The 17,063-nt window shown below is 38.1% G+C and overlaps 1 protein-coding gene across 2 annotated transcripts in view; it reads left to right on the top strand.

The window, feature by feature from the left end:
* Nucleotides 1–17,063, top strand: part of ERC2 (ELKS/RAB6-interacting/CAST family member 2) — an 869,271-nt gene that overhangs the window by 389,265 nt on the left and 462,943 nt on the right. For both annotated transcript variants that reach the window (XR_002829807.1, XM_006090859.2), the window contains exons 9-10: nt 3,525–3,665; nt 7,189–7,329. Coding sequence is in view for 1 of the 2 variants with exons in the window: in XM_006090859.2 (XP_006090921.1) it covers nt 3,525–3,665; nt 7,189–7,329 (282 nt within the window). In the remaining variant the exon portion in view is untranslated. The remainder of the gene's footprint in view (nt 1–3,524; nt 3,666–7,188; nt 7,330–17,063) is intronic.

Here is a 17,063-nt window from a genome sequence, read left to right as displayed (position 1 = left end):
CTCAGTGAGGGAAAATGATTTGACCCAGAAATTAAAAATTTGGTGCATGTGCAGCATCATTGGCCATTTCTGAGCCCTGGGAAGACATCATTAATCAACCGTGGCACAAGCTAACTCCTGAGCCAGCACTCCAGGAAGTCTCTTAGATTCTCAGCTGGCCCATGGTTGGGACTTTGTTGCCTACCCCATGTTAGGATCCTAAGGCAACTCAGCTCACAGGTGATGACATAGGACTTTTGACATCAAAAGCACAAATATCAGAATGGTTGAGATTAAGTCCTATTTCATCACTTGTGAGCTGAGTGGCCTTAGGATCCTAACATGTCCTTAATGGCCTTTCCCTCATGAGTTCTAATTTTATCCACACAGAATTGAATAGATCCTCTGGAACGCGACACAGTGCAAAAAATAAAAGGATTAATTAAAAATTATAGAGTCATAAGAACATTGAATTATTCGCTATCTTTTGGCCATTGAATAGAACCCGGTAGGCCTTATTCACCATTCCGCTTGGATTATTACATCCCAGGGAGTGTGTGATTCCTTTTCATTTCTAGGAACTTACTCAAACATTCGGAGGGTGAAAAAAATAATGCCACTTAGCAAGTTAAGATTGAGTATGACTTAGTCCGAGGATTGACACACAGAAGCTCAGCAGACAGAACCCCTGGTGTTTGTAAAGTGGTCTCCCAAGCCTTGCTGTGGCCACATGGTAGATAAGCAGCGGAGAAAAGCAGATAGCAGGGCCGGAGGCCACTGCAGTTCAGTTCCACCCAGTGATAAAGCACAAATAGATTAGACCGTGCAGAGCCAGAGGAGTGCACCAGGAACACTTGCCAATGCAAATAAGACTAAAACAAGAACACATTGTTGGAATTTCTACAAGTTAGCTGTTAATCAAGTAGATCGTGGCATATTAGGGCTTTTTAACACATGTTTTTGACATCTGGCCCTGTGCGGCTGACAGTTAAATTAGTTTTGTGATTGACGGAGAAATATTTTGGAGTATTGAATCATCAATAACACTTAAAAACGTTATACTGCTTGCTGATTTTTTTTGTCATCAATGCCCAGTCAATAGTACAAGTGCTTAGAGCAAATCAACCTGCTCTCCAAATGACTCGGACACCTTCCGGATGTTAACATACATACTTCGTTTTATTTCCCTTCCTTTGAAGACAAGATGATCCCTCATTTGAGTCCTTATTTCTTCCATCAGGCTTTTTAATTGCCTGGTGTAGGTCAGACAGTTTGCCCAGCCCTTTGGATGTGAGCACTGCCCTTTGAGAAGCTGGCCCGGGAGGATGGGCATGCTGGAAGCCACGTGAAGGGTGCTGAGTGGGAAAAAATGCCACATGACCAGGCCAGAGTGATTCTTGGGAAGGTTTCCAAATAGTGAGGTGACACCGTCAGTTTGGGGCTTTAAAAATGTCACTCCAACAGCCATGCAGTGGACGTGATGAGATGGAGAGGGCCTGGTGGCCAGGTGACCTGCTCGAAGGCATTTGCATTAATTGTAGGCAAAAGGCAGCAAGGGCTCTGTTGCTGAAATTGTTAAAAGCCCTTGAGAGACTCCCCATACACTGAGGACATTTCCTTCTTTGGAGATCACATAATCATCCACTTCCCAATGTCACAGACAGAGTAAAATAGGACTGTCACTGGAATCAAGAAGGAACAAATATAGGCTATTAATGACTCATTTGTTCTATTTCCACCCCCACTATTGTAATAATATACTGCATTTTAGAGTATTTTTAAGTAATTGTAAAACAATAATGGTAGTTTTTTCCCCCCTTGAAAGCATTAGATACATAAATTATTATCATTGAGGTAGAACAGTTGCTTCCCTGGGGGGTCTTAAATCACAGACGCAGTGTTCCAACTAACTTCCCTCTGCATTAAACACTAGTCTACATTGTCTTATGCATCAGGAATTGTCTTGTATTATGTACTTACAAGAATATAAAAGATAATATCAGGATATTTAAGTGTCATTGCCACACCAATGTTTGTTTAAATATTTTATTGATTTCAGAGAGGAAGGGAGAGGTAGAGAGAGTTAGAAACATCAATGATGAAAGAGAATCATTGATCGGCTGCCTCCTGCATGCCCTCTACTGGGGATTGAGCCCACAACCCTGGCATGTGCCCTTGACCAGAATGGAACCTGGGACCCTTCAGTCTGCAGGCCGATGCTCTATCCACTGAGCCAAACCAGCCAGGGCCACACCAATATTTTTTAATGATGCTTTCAAAAAGGAAGTTCAGATATGTGTTGGGTAATTTGAAACAAATTTTAGAAATCTAACTCAAACTTTTCTCAAGTGGAACTTCCTTTAAAAAAAAGTTTCTTATTTTGATATTAGTAAAGTTGCTCAGTTTGGGAGACGTCTACCAGAGTAGTATTTTTTAAAAATATGTTTTATTGATTTTAAAGAGAGAGAGGAAGGGAGAGGGAGAGAGGGAAACATCTATTGGCTACTTCCTGCATGCCCCCTACCGGCAATTAAGCCTGCAACCTGGGCATGTAACCTGACCGGGAATCAAACCAGCGACCTCTTGTTGCATAGGATGATGCTCAACCAACTGATCCACACCTGTTGGTCCAGCATGGTATTTTTATTTCAGTATGAAAGTCATGGGCAGACAGGTCCTCAGATCTCCTTGGATGGCTCCATGCGTATGTTGTTGTCAGTGTGTTTTCATGGGCTTAGCTAAGACTAAGAGATCCCTGGATGTCAGCCTGGGCCTTCTGTTTGTGAGCTGAGCCACCTTGGATGAGTCAGTTGACCTTTCTGTGCCTGGGTTCCCTCATTTCTGCACCGTTCCTAGTAGCCGTGGTTGAGACCTCGCTGTTGTGCTGAGGACTAGGTAAGCAGGCAGGTTATAGTACCTAACACATACTAAGCTCTCAGTAAAGGAAAGCTGCGATGCGAACTTTACTCAAATTTAAGCAATGTTTTGGAGTCTCTACTGATTGCCAATAAACCACTGAAAAAATCTGAAAGTAAATGAACATCTCTAAACACATTGGGAAATCACTTACACATTCAGCTAATTCTTAATTTTGTTTCAAGTTTTCACTTGAGTCCGTCCTAAGTCCTGCCCCACTTCAATCCACTTTCTGGTCAGAGAAGCGTCTTCAGAAACCAAGGAAAGTTCTCTGCCATCAGATGGGAAGACCAGCAGAGAGGGTTGGGCCGGCAAGGCTTTCGCTGGTCTGGGCCTGAGCCTCTCTCTGCTGGAATTGCTCTTGACATTTTCCAAGCACCACCATGAACCAAAACAGCCTCAGAGCTTGAACATTAATATCCCTTGTGACTCTATGATGCTAACTTTCATCAACAAGCCAAAAGCTGTATTGATTGTCTGTTATGCCTCTCTTCACACACCCAGTTTTTAATCTTGTGTATTGATTCTTGTAGAGAATTTCTTACATTTATTGCCTCATTTCTTTTGGTAGCATGTCTTGCCATATATACTGATGGGTTTTCACTTTTTTTTTTACAATTGCCTCCCAGGAAAGAATTATTGAGCGCTTGAAAGAACAGCGGGAAAGAGATGATCGGGAAAGACTAGAAGAGATAGAATCTTTCCGAAAAGAGAACAAAGACCTGAAAGACAAGGTCAATGCTTTGCAAGCTGAACTGACTGAGAAAGAGGTGAGTCTGGAGAAACAAACGAACCATGTTGATAGTCCTCATAAATTCCTATTCATGTCAGCCTCAAGAGACTAAAGACTAAGTTTGAGGGCCTCTGTGAAGGCTTGGGGAACATAGTTACCCTTCTTTGTAAAGCTGTCTGAATTCAAAGGCAAATATACTGTAACTCTCTTCATCGGTGATGCTCAATGCAGACCTTCTCTACTAGCTGCATGTGGTGTAGTTCCTTGAAATTCTTCTTGATGTCTTGGCCTAGATGTCATTGTCCCATGATATTTTTGTTTGAGAGAACAACAAAAACATCTAATAAAAGGTTAATATGCTAATTAGACCGGGAGACCTTCTGGGAGACTGGCCAGGCAGGGTAGTTGTGACTATGATGCATCAGGCCAGCTGGGGAGGGCTGTTGGGGGCCATCAGGCGGGCCGGGGAGGGCAGTTGGGGGCCATGAGGCCGGCAGGGGAGGGCAGTTGGGGGCAAGAAGGCTGGTGAGGGGGGCAGTTGGGGGTGAGTAGGCCAGCAGGAAGAGTGGTTAGGGGTGATTGGGCAGACAGGCAGGTGACCTGTTAGGAGCCAGCGGTCCTGGATTGTGAGAGGATGTCTGACTGTCGGACATCCCCCGAGGGGTCTCAGATGGGAGAGGATGCAGGCCGGGCTGAGAGACAACCCTCCCCCCCGCCCCCCCCCCACGTGCACGAATTTCGTCCACTGGGCCTCTTCAATAATAATAACAGCTCCACTTTATTGAAGGCCTTTTGTGTGCTTACCTTGGGTTGGGTGATTTACATTCATCTATGCTTCTCAAATGGATCACTCAATACCCAGGTTAAAAGATATGGTACTAGGCTGGACACAAAGGTATAGGTTAAATGTGGCTGCTCTTCTGGGACATCATTTTCACATTGTGGTAAATAATTTAAAATAATACTTTTATGTTGGAGCAAACATGGAAACAGAAAACAGATCTCACCTGCATTTTTACAGTAAAACAATATACTTTAAAGAAATTTCTTGTTGGGGGTTATGGAGAGGATGCTTTGGGCTATAACCCAATACTCTTCAGTTTACTTTCGGGTGCTTGGGGGAGAGGTTTGAGAAGCAGCAATGCGCATTATTCAATCTCCAAAACTCTGAGACATGCGCCATTGTTCATGGTCCCTTCACCCTCTCCTGCAGGGCTGTTCCAGACCTTTCTCTCTGCTGGGCGTCCTCACTGCAGAGTTGCCCATTTCCCAGCTGCAAACTGTTACCTCAACCAATGGGTTCCGATAATTCTGTATGAATCAAAGTACAGTCTAAATTTGGAATCCAAGAAGGGAAGAATGGATGAGGAATAGGAGTTTGGAAGAAACTCAGAAGCAAAATTTATGCACCCTAAAATTTAAAGTGAAAATTTAGGTTTTTTTTAGAGAGGAGATTACAGTTTTGATATGAAAATAAACAATGTAAATCCTCTTTCAACTCTATTTCCTGATCATCCAACCTGGGGGACTATCACTACTATAGTTGATATGCGACAGAAGCATAGAGCTTTGCAGCATTCTTCGCCAATGGCAAGTGTTCTTTATGGGTTTGCAAGTTGAAATACACACACACACACACACAGACACACACACACCGACACTCACACACTCACACACCCCTATTTGGAACGAGATCTTGATGACATGGCGGAGCATAAGTTTTAACTGAAAATAATTTTGTAAACAGAGCCTACTCTGTATGAATTTCAGACAGGCATTTCAGCAAACATTTATTGTTCCTGTATAATAATGTGCCTGCCCTTGGGCTGGGAGAGTCAGTCAAACTTGCACCAGAGAAACAGAACTGTATTAAGAAATTTAACCATATTAAGAAATTTACTGCAGGGAATTGGCTTACATACTTAGGGGGGCTGGCTCATTTTAAAACGTAGAGACAAATCCAAAATGCATCAGGAAGGGCAGACTGGAGACCCTCAGAGGGTAGGTGACGCTGCAGTCCACAGGTGCAATTCTTTCTGTCTCAGGGAAGCCTCAGTTCTGCTCTTCAGACCTTTCAACGGAGAAGATCAGGCCCACCCAGATGATGGAGAATAATATCCTTTACTTAGAGTCGGCTGACTGTAGATGTTAGTCACATCTACAAAATCTCTTCACAGCAACAACCCAGATTAGTGTCTGATTGAAGAACTGGGGACGGCAGCCTAGCCAAGTTGACACGCAAAGCTGTTACACCCAGCAGTTTAAAAGTTATCTGGAAAAAAAACATGTAATTGTTGTCAGCAGGGAGCTTATAATTGAGATGGGGTGGTAACAGTCTTCACCAGGGCAGGATGTGTGGAGTATAAGGTCCTTTATTATCTCTGGTGGAGTGATCTGATAAAGAGTATTGCTATTGGAGTTGGAGACCTGGGTTTGAGACCTGCATCTCCCTTTCATAGCCTGGTGACATTGGAAAAGACACGTAGCTCATGTGAGCTTCAGTTTCCTGACCTGAAGAATAAGAATGGCTAACCTGCCCCTCAGATGGTTACGAGGAGCTGGGCTGCTGGCTGGGTGATGGTGGCAGTATTTTCATCAACAAGGTGATGCCAGTGCCTGGGAAGCAGCCCAGTATTAAAGTATCAACATCGTTTACTGAGAGAGCATTGAGTGCTTAGTGTCTCCCTCTGTGTTGCAAAGGGGTGTATAGGAAATGCACACTGATTTGGGTGAAACGTGAACATTTTAGTCACCTAGTTAGATGTTGCTAATGATTTCCTATTTAGTGATGGACATTGCCCTCCCAGCCAGCAATGTTATGTTCTGTGATATATGTAGGCAACTACTTCTTTCTTTAGTTTTTTAGGATTTAGACTGTACAGGGAAGCCCTTGGTTTCTGGGTGTGAATGATGAATGGAACAATTTAGGTGACCCTGTGTCCGAGTTGGAGAGATTCATTCTATCTGCTGAATCTGGATTTACAGAGGACTGGAACAGAAAGTCTACTCTACATTTTAATATAACTTTATCTTCGATGACACAGAAGATGTTTGAAAATCCATTGGCCATTTGTCTGTTAAAGAAATGGAATTTTATCACAACTTAATAGGGTGTTTCTTTTATACGTGATTTTCCCTGAGAGGGAGGGTGGGAAAGCACTAAAGCTCGTATTTTCTTTCCTATTTGTCTTAGAGTCTGCACGACCTGACAGCAATAAATGTAAATGGAGGTTCAGGGTGTCTGTTTTGCCATGACATGTAAAGACCACCTCGGGACTTAGATCATTAGCAGGACTTGGAGACATGAAACATGCCTTTACTGACCACACCATTCGGTCACATTTGATTCTGTTGCAATTAGATCCTGCTCGGTTCTGTAAGCTGGCCAACTTTAATTTCCTGGCCAGAGCAGACTATTGTTACGTTAGTAAGACTATATTTACTCTTTCTGCCTAACGCACACGTTATTGCTATGTATAGAATCAATGTATTCAAATAGAAGGCACCGCTGGTAGAAATGGCAGTGTTTTCCTTCCTTACTGGTGTTCTTTTTCTTTCAGTCTAGTTTAATTGACCTCAAGGAGCACGCATCTTCACTAGCCTCAGCAGGGCTGAAAAGGGACTCGAAATTAAAATCTCTAGAAATAGCCATCGAACAAAAGAAAGAAGAATGTAGCAAACTGGAAGCACAGTTAAAAAAGGTAAGTGAGGCCGAAGGAAAAAAAAAACATGTTCATTTTGTAATGAATTTATAAAATGGGAAAGGAAAAGAAACAAACCCCTTATCTTTCACTGTCTGCTGATAACTTTATTCCTAAGAAGTCTGCATCAAATCTGTCTGTGAACCTGAAAAATTATCTTAGGTTTCCTGTCTGAAAAAAAAAATTTTTTTGGAAAAATACATGAAAATAGTAGTGGAAGTAAAAACAAAATATAAAAGCCAGCCATTACTCTCTGGGCAAATCTCAACTACGAAGAGTTAAATGGAAATATTTGCAACCAACCAAAGAATCCAGGGCCCGATTATACGTTGATAAAGTTTTCCTACTTTTAGAAATAGGTTAGTTTTTCTATTGGAACTTTGCAAAGTTTACCTGAAAACATTAGATTTCTAGACAGTCACCAAAAGAGTCAAAGTCCCTGGAATATCTGTGGGATGACTCTTTCTAAACTGGCCCTACTTTCTGAGGAAGCTTGTTTTATGTGAAGGCTTTGGGAAAGAATGCAGGGTCTTTATATCGCAGTGTTAACATGTTTTCCTGGGCTGGACATTTCTGTGCAGCACATTCCCAGTCATGCATCGTGCCTTTGACTCTTTCCCTGTGTTGTTTGGTGCGTCTGCATTCATTGTTCACCTAAAACTCATAACATTATGAGTTTAAGCATTTTGTTTCCCTTTGACAACGTATAGACTTATTCAAAGGAGATGAAAAGAATCTAAAAAAATGAAACAAAGCATATAAAAATTTGACTATGTATAATTCACAGCACATCGGATGGGGATTTATTTGCTGAAGTTATGAAACTGTGATATGGATGATAGGGATGTGAAAGCATTATATATATCTGTGGAGAAATTATTCTGGATACCTTAAAATTTAATAGACTATTTTATATGATGCAATATGTAACTGACATGTGATTGATTATACTATGTTCACTTTACCATGGAATTTTAGGAAATTGTCATGAGAAATTTCTCACTAGTAAAGTCTCCTTACCAATACAGAAAAGCTAAATATACAGATCAAATCCCCTTGTAACAAAACAGCAAGAAAATCTCTATATTGCAAAATCTGTTTCCCAATCTACTCAACATCTCACTTTTTCCCCCAAGCAATTTCCAGTTAAGCAGAAATCTTGAACAATAAATAGAAGAATTTAAACTGCCCATTTGAGGGTGTTTAAATGGAGATTGACTTGGCTATTCATGCAATGGGCATAAATATACATTCTTGACACATATATACATGTGTTCTGCAATATGTTATACATGCACATGCATACCAAGAAATGTACTTTTTGTTTACCGAACAGTTTTGTAAAGTCCATAAAGCAGGCTCTAAGATAACTCTGTGAAACAGGGGATGTCATTGGCTCTCTTTGATGGTCCTTCGTGTTATCTCATCTTCATCAACTCTGAGGAGCCATTTTGGAGATGAGGGCATTCTATACATTATTTCTGCAGATTATTTCTCTAGACACCCCCCCTTTTCATGTAAGTCATCTACGAGATTTAAAACCCTCTAGTAATGAATTAAAAGGGAGAGGTCCACATATTGATGCTTAAGATTTCCATGTATATATGACTTGACTAGTTTAATAAATCAGCATCTATGCAATTCAATTCTGTTTCTTTCAACATAGCTATGGTTCGACCGAGAAATCATTTCGAGCATGTGGTTTCCTTTAACACACAGGATGACGCCATATACTGAAATTCACAAATCAAGTTCTGTAAACATTTTAGCATTATTCCTGACAATATTTTAATATTCTGCCACATCACTAGAATTAAAGTAACAAATATGGTTGTCTTGCTCTAAAGGACTTACTTAATTTATGAAAATATAACTTATTTCTAAGTATATAAATAATCTTTGCTTATAGTATCTCCTAAATGCATAGTATAGTGAGATTAAATAAGTTAATTATAATTTAAATATTTTCATACCTAACCTGCAGATGCTATTTTGTTATTTTTGGCTCTCTAGCATCAACTAAATTCAAAAGTTTAAAATACTTTTTCTAGTAGTCTTTAATTTCTGCTAATAAATAGTTCTGTAAAAACCTCAAGTACCCATCACCTTAAAAAGAATTGAGATCTACATGAAATATTTGAAAATATAAGCCAACAGTATGTGAATATACATATAAACACATCATTTACTCATGGAAAAATAAGCAGCTATAAAAGCTTAAGGAGTGTCTGGGCCTCCCTTTAAATAAAAGGGTATGTGACTTGTGAATAAAATATAAAGGGTTACTAAATGAAAGCTGAAAACATAATAGTTTTATTATGTCATAAATAAACCGTGAATTCCCAATGGAATTTTGCTCACAATTTGTGAGTGTCCAGGTATTTTTGCCATAAAATCTACACAATGTAGATGTGTTTAGCTGAACAGAAACCTTGTCTGCCAGTGACAATGGAGTCCAAATGGTGACTTAAATTTGTCTTTTTTTTGGTCTTATAAACAATTCTTGAAATTAGTAAAGTGAGTGATTATATAAAAGTTTGTGGGAAACATTCCACATACATAGTTGTTTTAACCCTTTACTATACTGTGTTAATTAAATACTTTGTGATGAAAAATGGTTACAGGCAGAAAAAGAACTATTTCTTACACATTCCATCCAGGTCTTAAACACAATGCAATCAAATGTTCTCATGTGAGGAAATCTCTACTGATAGGCTGATAAAATGGTACTAACCAAATAATGCAGAACTACTAGTTATGTGTGTGTTTTATAAACTAGTGCATTCATTAATCTTAAATAGACATCTATGGGTGGAGAAGAACTGGTCAGGGATACAGGGATTGATTTGTCTTTCAAAAGAGTATTTGGTGCTCGATATGTGGAAGCATATTTACCTTAGATGACTAGAAATCAATTGAGAAGCAATAGCAATGTGAAATGTTACGATTTGAGCTCTTTGTTAATTTCTGAGGAGGGTGTTTTTTTAACCATGGTAATGTTATTTACTTCATTAAAGTTGAAGAAATAAAAAAATTCAGGCTCTTCAAAGTCACATGTCTTAGTGTAAAGCAAAGTGAAAATTTCCTACAGTATTTTACCTTCTGCACCTTGCTGTTGGGCCCCAAGTTAATGATGCAGGTATTTGAGAACTAGAACTTGAGAGTACTATTTAAAATAATGTTTTGTACACTTAAGTCCACAAACATTGAACTCTCTACACAACATAGACAGGAGAGCATTGCAGATTCTTAAACACTTGGATCATAGTAGGATAGTCACTGAAAACGATATTTTTTATTAATTACAAACTAACAGTAAGAAATTGGTAATGAACAATGGATAATGCTGTTTTTGGTTCCCTCTATTCTTCCTGCTGACTGAAATTTTTACTTCTCCCCTTTACTCTTAATCCTGTAATGTCTTGCTTACTGATATTTTGCTATTGCTAACCTGCTGTTTGCTGATCTATGTTTTTCTAAAGTTAGACTGAATAGAAAATTCAGGCTTGTGTTAATATAAAAGAAGAGCTATAAATTCAATGATAAGATTTAATTAATCTTTTATTATTACCATCTTTGAAGTTCAGGTAATAAATTGCAAGCTTGGCCAAAAGTACTTCTCCTGATTCATTGCTAGAGGCCAGCACTTCATGTATCATCAAAAGTGGACAGCTTTCTTTATTTCATGGGTTATTTAACTTGAGAAAGGGAAAGTAACACAAACCTTAAATTTCTTATTCCAGCTATTCTTTTCTAGGAGCCAAAGTCAACATTTCTATTTCCCCAGAGCCTCTCACTTTCACTGTGGAATGTTTAGAAACTGAAATTTCTTCTTTTTTAACGACCAGTTTGTCTGTGCAAATGCACTGGATTTGTTGAGCTAATGCTGTTTTTCTGGATCTTTCCTTCTTTCCCTTGTCTGTGCTTCAATGCCTCCCCAACTTTGCAATGTAGCAAGCTGAGCAGTTGTTCAATCAGATGTACAACCCAGTAAGTCATTTCTGAAAGTTCCTGCTGTAACATATCAAAGCATGAGGATCCATTGATCACATGTCACAGTGTGCCATACTGGGGAGGTTTGGAAAATATTTATGAGTCTCTTCCCATTTCCGTTTTGTCAGAAGAAATGACCTGTGCGCAGTCCACTGCCATTTCTTTTGAATGTGAAATTTAAAAACTAAGAATTCAGGGAAATGTTGCCAGCTTTGATATTACCTTCTTCAAGCCAAGGCTATAGAAAAGCAGAGGTCAGCTGCAGATCTAGGCTCAAGGAATTCTTTCTTAGATCCTTCAGTGCATACTTGTGTAGCAAACAAGTCAATGTGTGCCACATTCAAACGATAGACGTTAAAATAGGTTTAGATCTAAAAATAGGGCTATTCTCTTTGAGATCGGTAAATGCCTAACATTGTGGGTTTTATAAGAGTTAAAAACGTGTCATTTGGCTGAGGACAAACTAAAACATAGCCTCCTAATAACAACAGATCGTAACAGTTCTGATTATAGCTTAATGGTTCAAAAACAGGTGACTAGTAAAAATATGTGTAAGATGGTCAAGATACCATCACTGATTTATTTTATCCTAATGACAGGGATGCATTTATGGGAAGCAGTTTGTTTCTTTAACATAGTTTAAAGAAGGGCTTTTCTTGCTTTGTCAACTCAAGTTGCTTAGTGGGAGACATATTACCTGAAGGTGACCAGACTTTGTCATTTGGCAGATGTGATCTGTGCCATCATGCGTTCCAGTTACCTCCTATTTATAAATGCCCATCACAAGGAAAAGGAGTGGGATGGATGAAGGAAACACCTCAGCCCACCACTTTTTGTTAAGCCGCTGCTCCAGAAACCAAGGCATGACACACAGGATGCTGGGTGTCTTTCATCAGATTCAGGCTCCACCCTCCACTCTTTTATTTTTGCAAACTGAATTCCTCATGCCCTGTTGGGGGTTCTTTATTAACCTCTTTCCCCAAATATGATTTTTAGCGGAGCAGCAAAAAACATCCACATTTCCTGTCCCTTAACATTTGAATGGAAGTTTTAATGTGCAGGCTCAAGACAGGGTGGAGGTGAGGAAAGACAAATAAGACTGGAATATCTTCAAGCCTGAAAACTGACCCGGGGGAAAAATGAGTGTTTTCTTTAGATCATTTAAAAAAGACATAAAGTAATCCCACTGAAATTGTGTCATTCTGACTAGTGAAGGACAGTAAGGAAACCTAAGTATGTCACATTTTGGGGTTGTGCTGGACGCATGGGGAGCCCATGTGTCTCTGTAGGAGCCCAGATTTAACAGGAGCAGGGCAGGCGTTCACCATCCCTGGTGGGGTAGGTTGGCCCAAAGAAATAGTTCTGTGGACTTTTAGACCATTTCCAGAAATGTTGATGATGTGGCACTTACTGGACTTTGCCTTTCTTTCACCCCAGTGATGGGTCCCCAGGATGCAAATGTGAACTTTTAAGTCCTTTAGGTGACTAATTCTAAAGTCATCAACTGACTTTTCTCCCCCCGAGTTAATTAAGCTAACCCATTGTTTTGGCATCCTGGGAATATAGCCAAACTCTCATTATTTTAACTCCCTGTCTGCACATATTCTCAGGGTCCAATTCTTTTTTGGACTGATAGGGATGCTGCAGCATGATGAATTTCCTATCCTTAATAGTCTTTTAAAAAATGACTGTTTTTCTGGTTATAAAAATAATATATGGTCACAGTGGAGAATTTGCAAAAGTATGGAAGGACATAGGAGAAAAATAAAAATAACAAGACATCTCACTACACACAGATAATCACTAGGAACATTTGATTTGTTCCCAACCCAGACATCTTTTCGATGTTATTGTTCTCTTCTCTCCTCTTTCCCTTTCACCTTTTCTCCTTTTTTCTTTCCTCTTACCTCCTTCCATTCCTTCCTTTTTCCTTCTTCCCCTCTTTCTTTTCGTTCTCCTTCCCTATATCCTTTCATTTAAAAAATCTAATACTCTATTTCTTTTCACAAAATTGTCTCAAAGTGTTTATTGAGTTTTATACCCTAATTTTTATTAACATATCAGAATTTTCTCATATTATCCACTATTCTTCCAAAACACTACTTTAATGCTTATTCCACTCTATTTTCTCATTTGCCAAATGTTGGTCATTTCTTTCCTTTTCTCGGGGTGTGTGTGTGTGTGTGTGTGTGTGTGTGTGTGTGTGTGTTTGCCAGTATAAACAATGTTCTGCAGAACATCTTTCCATGTTAATTTTCCAACATTTCTGTTTTTTTTTTTCATAGAATAAATTTCTGGCCAGTGATTTTTAAAAAAACTCCCAATAGTTCCTGCTATTTGCATTTTAGAAAAGTTCTACCAAGAAACATTTCTTCCCGCACCGAATCAGGCAGCCTTTTCTGCCACACCCGACCAACACTAAGAACCATCATTTTACATAACTCTGACAAATGCATATGTGCATTTTTTCATTTTTACTTTCCTTTTTAAAATTACTAGTGTGGTTGAGATTTTTAACACATTATTTGTACTTTTTTTTCTGTAAAGTGTTCCTTTAAATCATTTAAGCATTTGTTTTTTAGTTTGCTGTTTTATTAGTTTGTATGAGTTATCTTATGCTTTGAATAGAACCTTTGTTAAATTTGTAGCAAAATTTTATTTAACTTAATTTTTTTTCATAGAGAACTATTTTTAGGTTTTTGACCTGTGTTTCCCTTTTAGATTTCCTCATTGCCTTTATACTTAGAAGTCACTGCTGATTTTAAGAATAGATTCTCAGTTATATTTTAAAAATTTTAATGTTACTTTTTACATCAATTTAACCCCTTTACTTACCTTTATTTTATTTTGATGCATGGTGAGTGATGAGGTTTCAATTTTTTATTTTTCTCAATGGATCAACCAATTATCTCTGCCCTTAAACAAACAAAAAAATCTTTCTTTATCTTCTGACCTTGACACTATTTTATTGTATAATTAGTTTTCATATGGACAAATATCTTATATTCTGAACTCCTGTTCATTTTACCACTGTCCATTGCTTGTTGGGTCAGAATTTTAGTTATTGTGTCATTATAATATTTTTAAACATCTAGTGAAACAAATTCCACCCTATTGCTTTCTGGTTTTCATTTTGTCTTGTTTTGTTTCAATGCTCTTAGCTTTTAATTTTCAATTGTTCCAAGCAAATGTTAGGATCACCTTTCAGTTAAAAAGCCCACGTGTTGGTGATTTTAATTTGAATACTAATCAACCTATAAAGTAATTTTAGAATGTTTGATATCTTTCCGATATTATCTCTCTCCATTCATGAACTCAGTACAACTTTTATTTATTTCAGTGATCTTTTATAGTAAAGTTTTGATATTTTTCTATTATAGGCCTGTGGTATTGCTTTTAAAGTATAGTCTTAAGCATTTCCATATATATAATTTTTAGGTTACTGCTGTGAATGCTATAGTTCTCCTTTTATTTTCTAACCAGCTATTGGTACCTATGGAATTAATTTTATTCTTGTGCGTTTCTTTTTAATATGGCCGCCTACAAATTTGGTGAATTATAACTTAGTTGTTTTTGTTAAATAAGATAATTTTACAGTCAGTCCTATGTCCATCAGTCTAAACTAAATCAGAGTAAATAAGCTTTTTGAAGTCCTCCTGGGGGTAATGTTTTCTTAGAGTAGCAATAAACCTACTTTTAAAAACCTTTGTACTAAGTGATACTCGAATGCCATTTCTTAGGAATCTAAAACTTTGCCTTTGTATCTTTATTATTTCTTATAATAATAACCTTTCTTTAGCTTAACTACCAGTCTCTACTCACAAAGTAGTTTTGTCTTGTTATTATGAACACTGTAGGTTATCTTCAGTTGAGTTATTTTCTTCCCTTAGTTCTTAATTCTAGACAGATAATGTGTTTGTGTGTGTGTGTGTGTGTGTGTGTGTGTTACCAGTCGGGAATACCTTCTTTACAGTAGTCCTAGAGGCTGTTGTGCCAAGTGATGGTATCCTGAGTTCTCTTGTAAACGTTTAACAAATCTTTAGACCTCTCAGTCCTAAGTTTAATGCTTTGTATAATACCCTCACTGCTACCAGGCAAGTGACTGATCTGGAGGCACTGGGGCAACCTTGCTACTGGCCAGGGCTCACCTGAGACGCCTCTGAGGTTCCCACACGCATGTGAGTCCCCTGCCCGATCACTAGCCATTGAAATGCTCTCTCTTCTTTAAAGGCATCTTTTGCAGGGCTCACATTTTACAGAAGTCTTTAAAAGAAAAAGATCAAGCATTTTGCCTGTCCAGGGGGTGGGTGGGGGGGAATCTTGTTAATGTTCAGTGAAGTCTTTCTGATTTGTTTGTCATTATAGGACTGTGTAATCCCAGGAACATGCTGGGCTGAATTATATATACCTTCACAGTCTTTGTCTAGGTACAGTAGTTTCTTTTTATGATTTTTAGTCTATTCTTGAAATTTAGTTTGTTCACTCATAGACTGGCAAATGGATAATTCGGGACATACTCATAGCATGTACACACACACACACACACACACACACACACACACACACATACACACACCCCTCACACTTGATCCAGGCTTTCAATATCTGGAGAACTCAACTAATATTTGAATTGACACTTAAGATTTGAAGTTACATGTTTTGTTTTAGAATATCTAGGTAATTACCTCAGCTCTCTATATTGCTATTTTTAAGTGATTTCTTAGTTAGAAGGTATTACCTTAATAATTATTTTTGTTTGTTTGTGTGAAAGGTGTAAAAAGTATTAAGCATACAGTTGAGTCTTTTTATTTTGTGTATGTGACATCAGAAACATTATTTTGAGCATGTGTTTATGTTTATTTATAAATATCCTATTTGTCCCATCTATAACAAGAAATGTCTTTTAGGAATAGTTATAACGTGCAAATTGTGAACATTCTGGATGTATTTAGCTGGATTTGTGAAATAATACTTGTCCATAGAAGTAAATAGTGTAAGACTCATTATTATTAGTTTCCAAATGTATTATTTAGTCTCAGCTATTAATTCATTAGACTTAAAATTTAAAATTTATAATATGTTAGAGTTGTATAATAACCCTTAAAACTTTATTTAAAAAAGTAATATTTTGTTCATAACTCAGAGTTAAGTGAACATTATAATATCTTTTAGAAGAGTGAAATAAAATATGTTTAAAGTAGTTTGTGCGCCCTGCTCCACTGTTAGGATATGAACAGCGTGTTAAAGTGCTGTTACCAGACACTAAACCCCTGTAGGGCCCACAGTTGAGAATCATATTTTCACAGCGCATACATTTAGCAAATTATTGCTACAACCCATAAACCGCAGGGAAGACACACGAGTTACTGTTCTGCTTGCACTTTATGGTCAGGACTAATCATTTGTTTGAGAGAAAGGATTTTTTATGAAAATTGTTGGGGCTCATTTCAAAGAGAGAATGTTATATAATATTATAATTGAATATTCCTGCCTGGTTTCACAGCAGGTTTCTGGACCAAAGTTAATACTTCCCTTTCCAGGCACTTGGAATGTTGAACTACCACTTTATTGAAAATAATCAATGGCCAAACGATACATGAGGAGTGTCAGTAAACTTGTAATTTGTCGTATTGATACTATCAATCCCTGGTTTGGCTTCAGCCACTTTTTGCTCTTAACTTTGATTTAGATATAGCATTTATCTGAAATTTTGCCTTATTCCCTGAAATACTTCTAAATTC

Source organism: Myotis lucifugus, unplaced genomic scaffold, assembly GCF_000147115.1.
Source record: "Myotis lucifugus unplaced genomic scaffold, Myoluc2.0 scaffold_83, whole genome shotgun sequence".
Lineage (NCBI taxonomy): Eukaryota > Metazoa > Chordata > Mammalia > Chiroptera > Vespertilionidae > Myotis > Myotis lucifugus.
The sequence above is the reverse complement of the archived record's forward strand: the minus strand, read 5'-3'. Positions and strand labels throughout refer to the sequence as shown.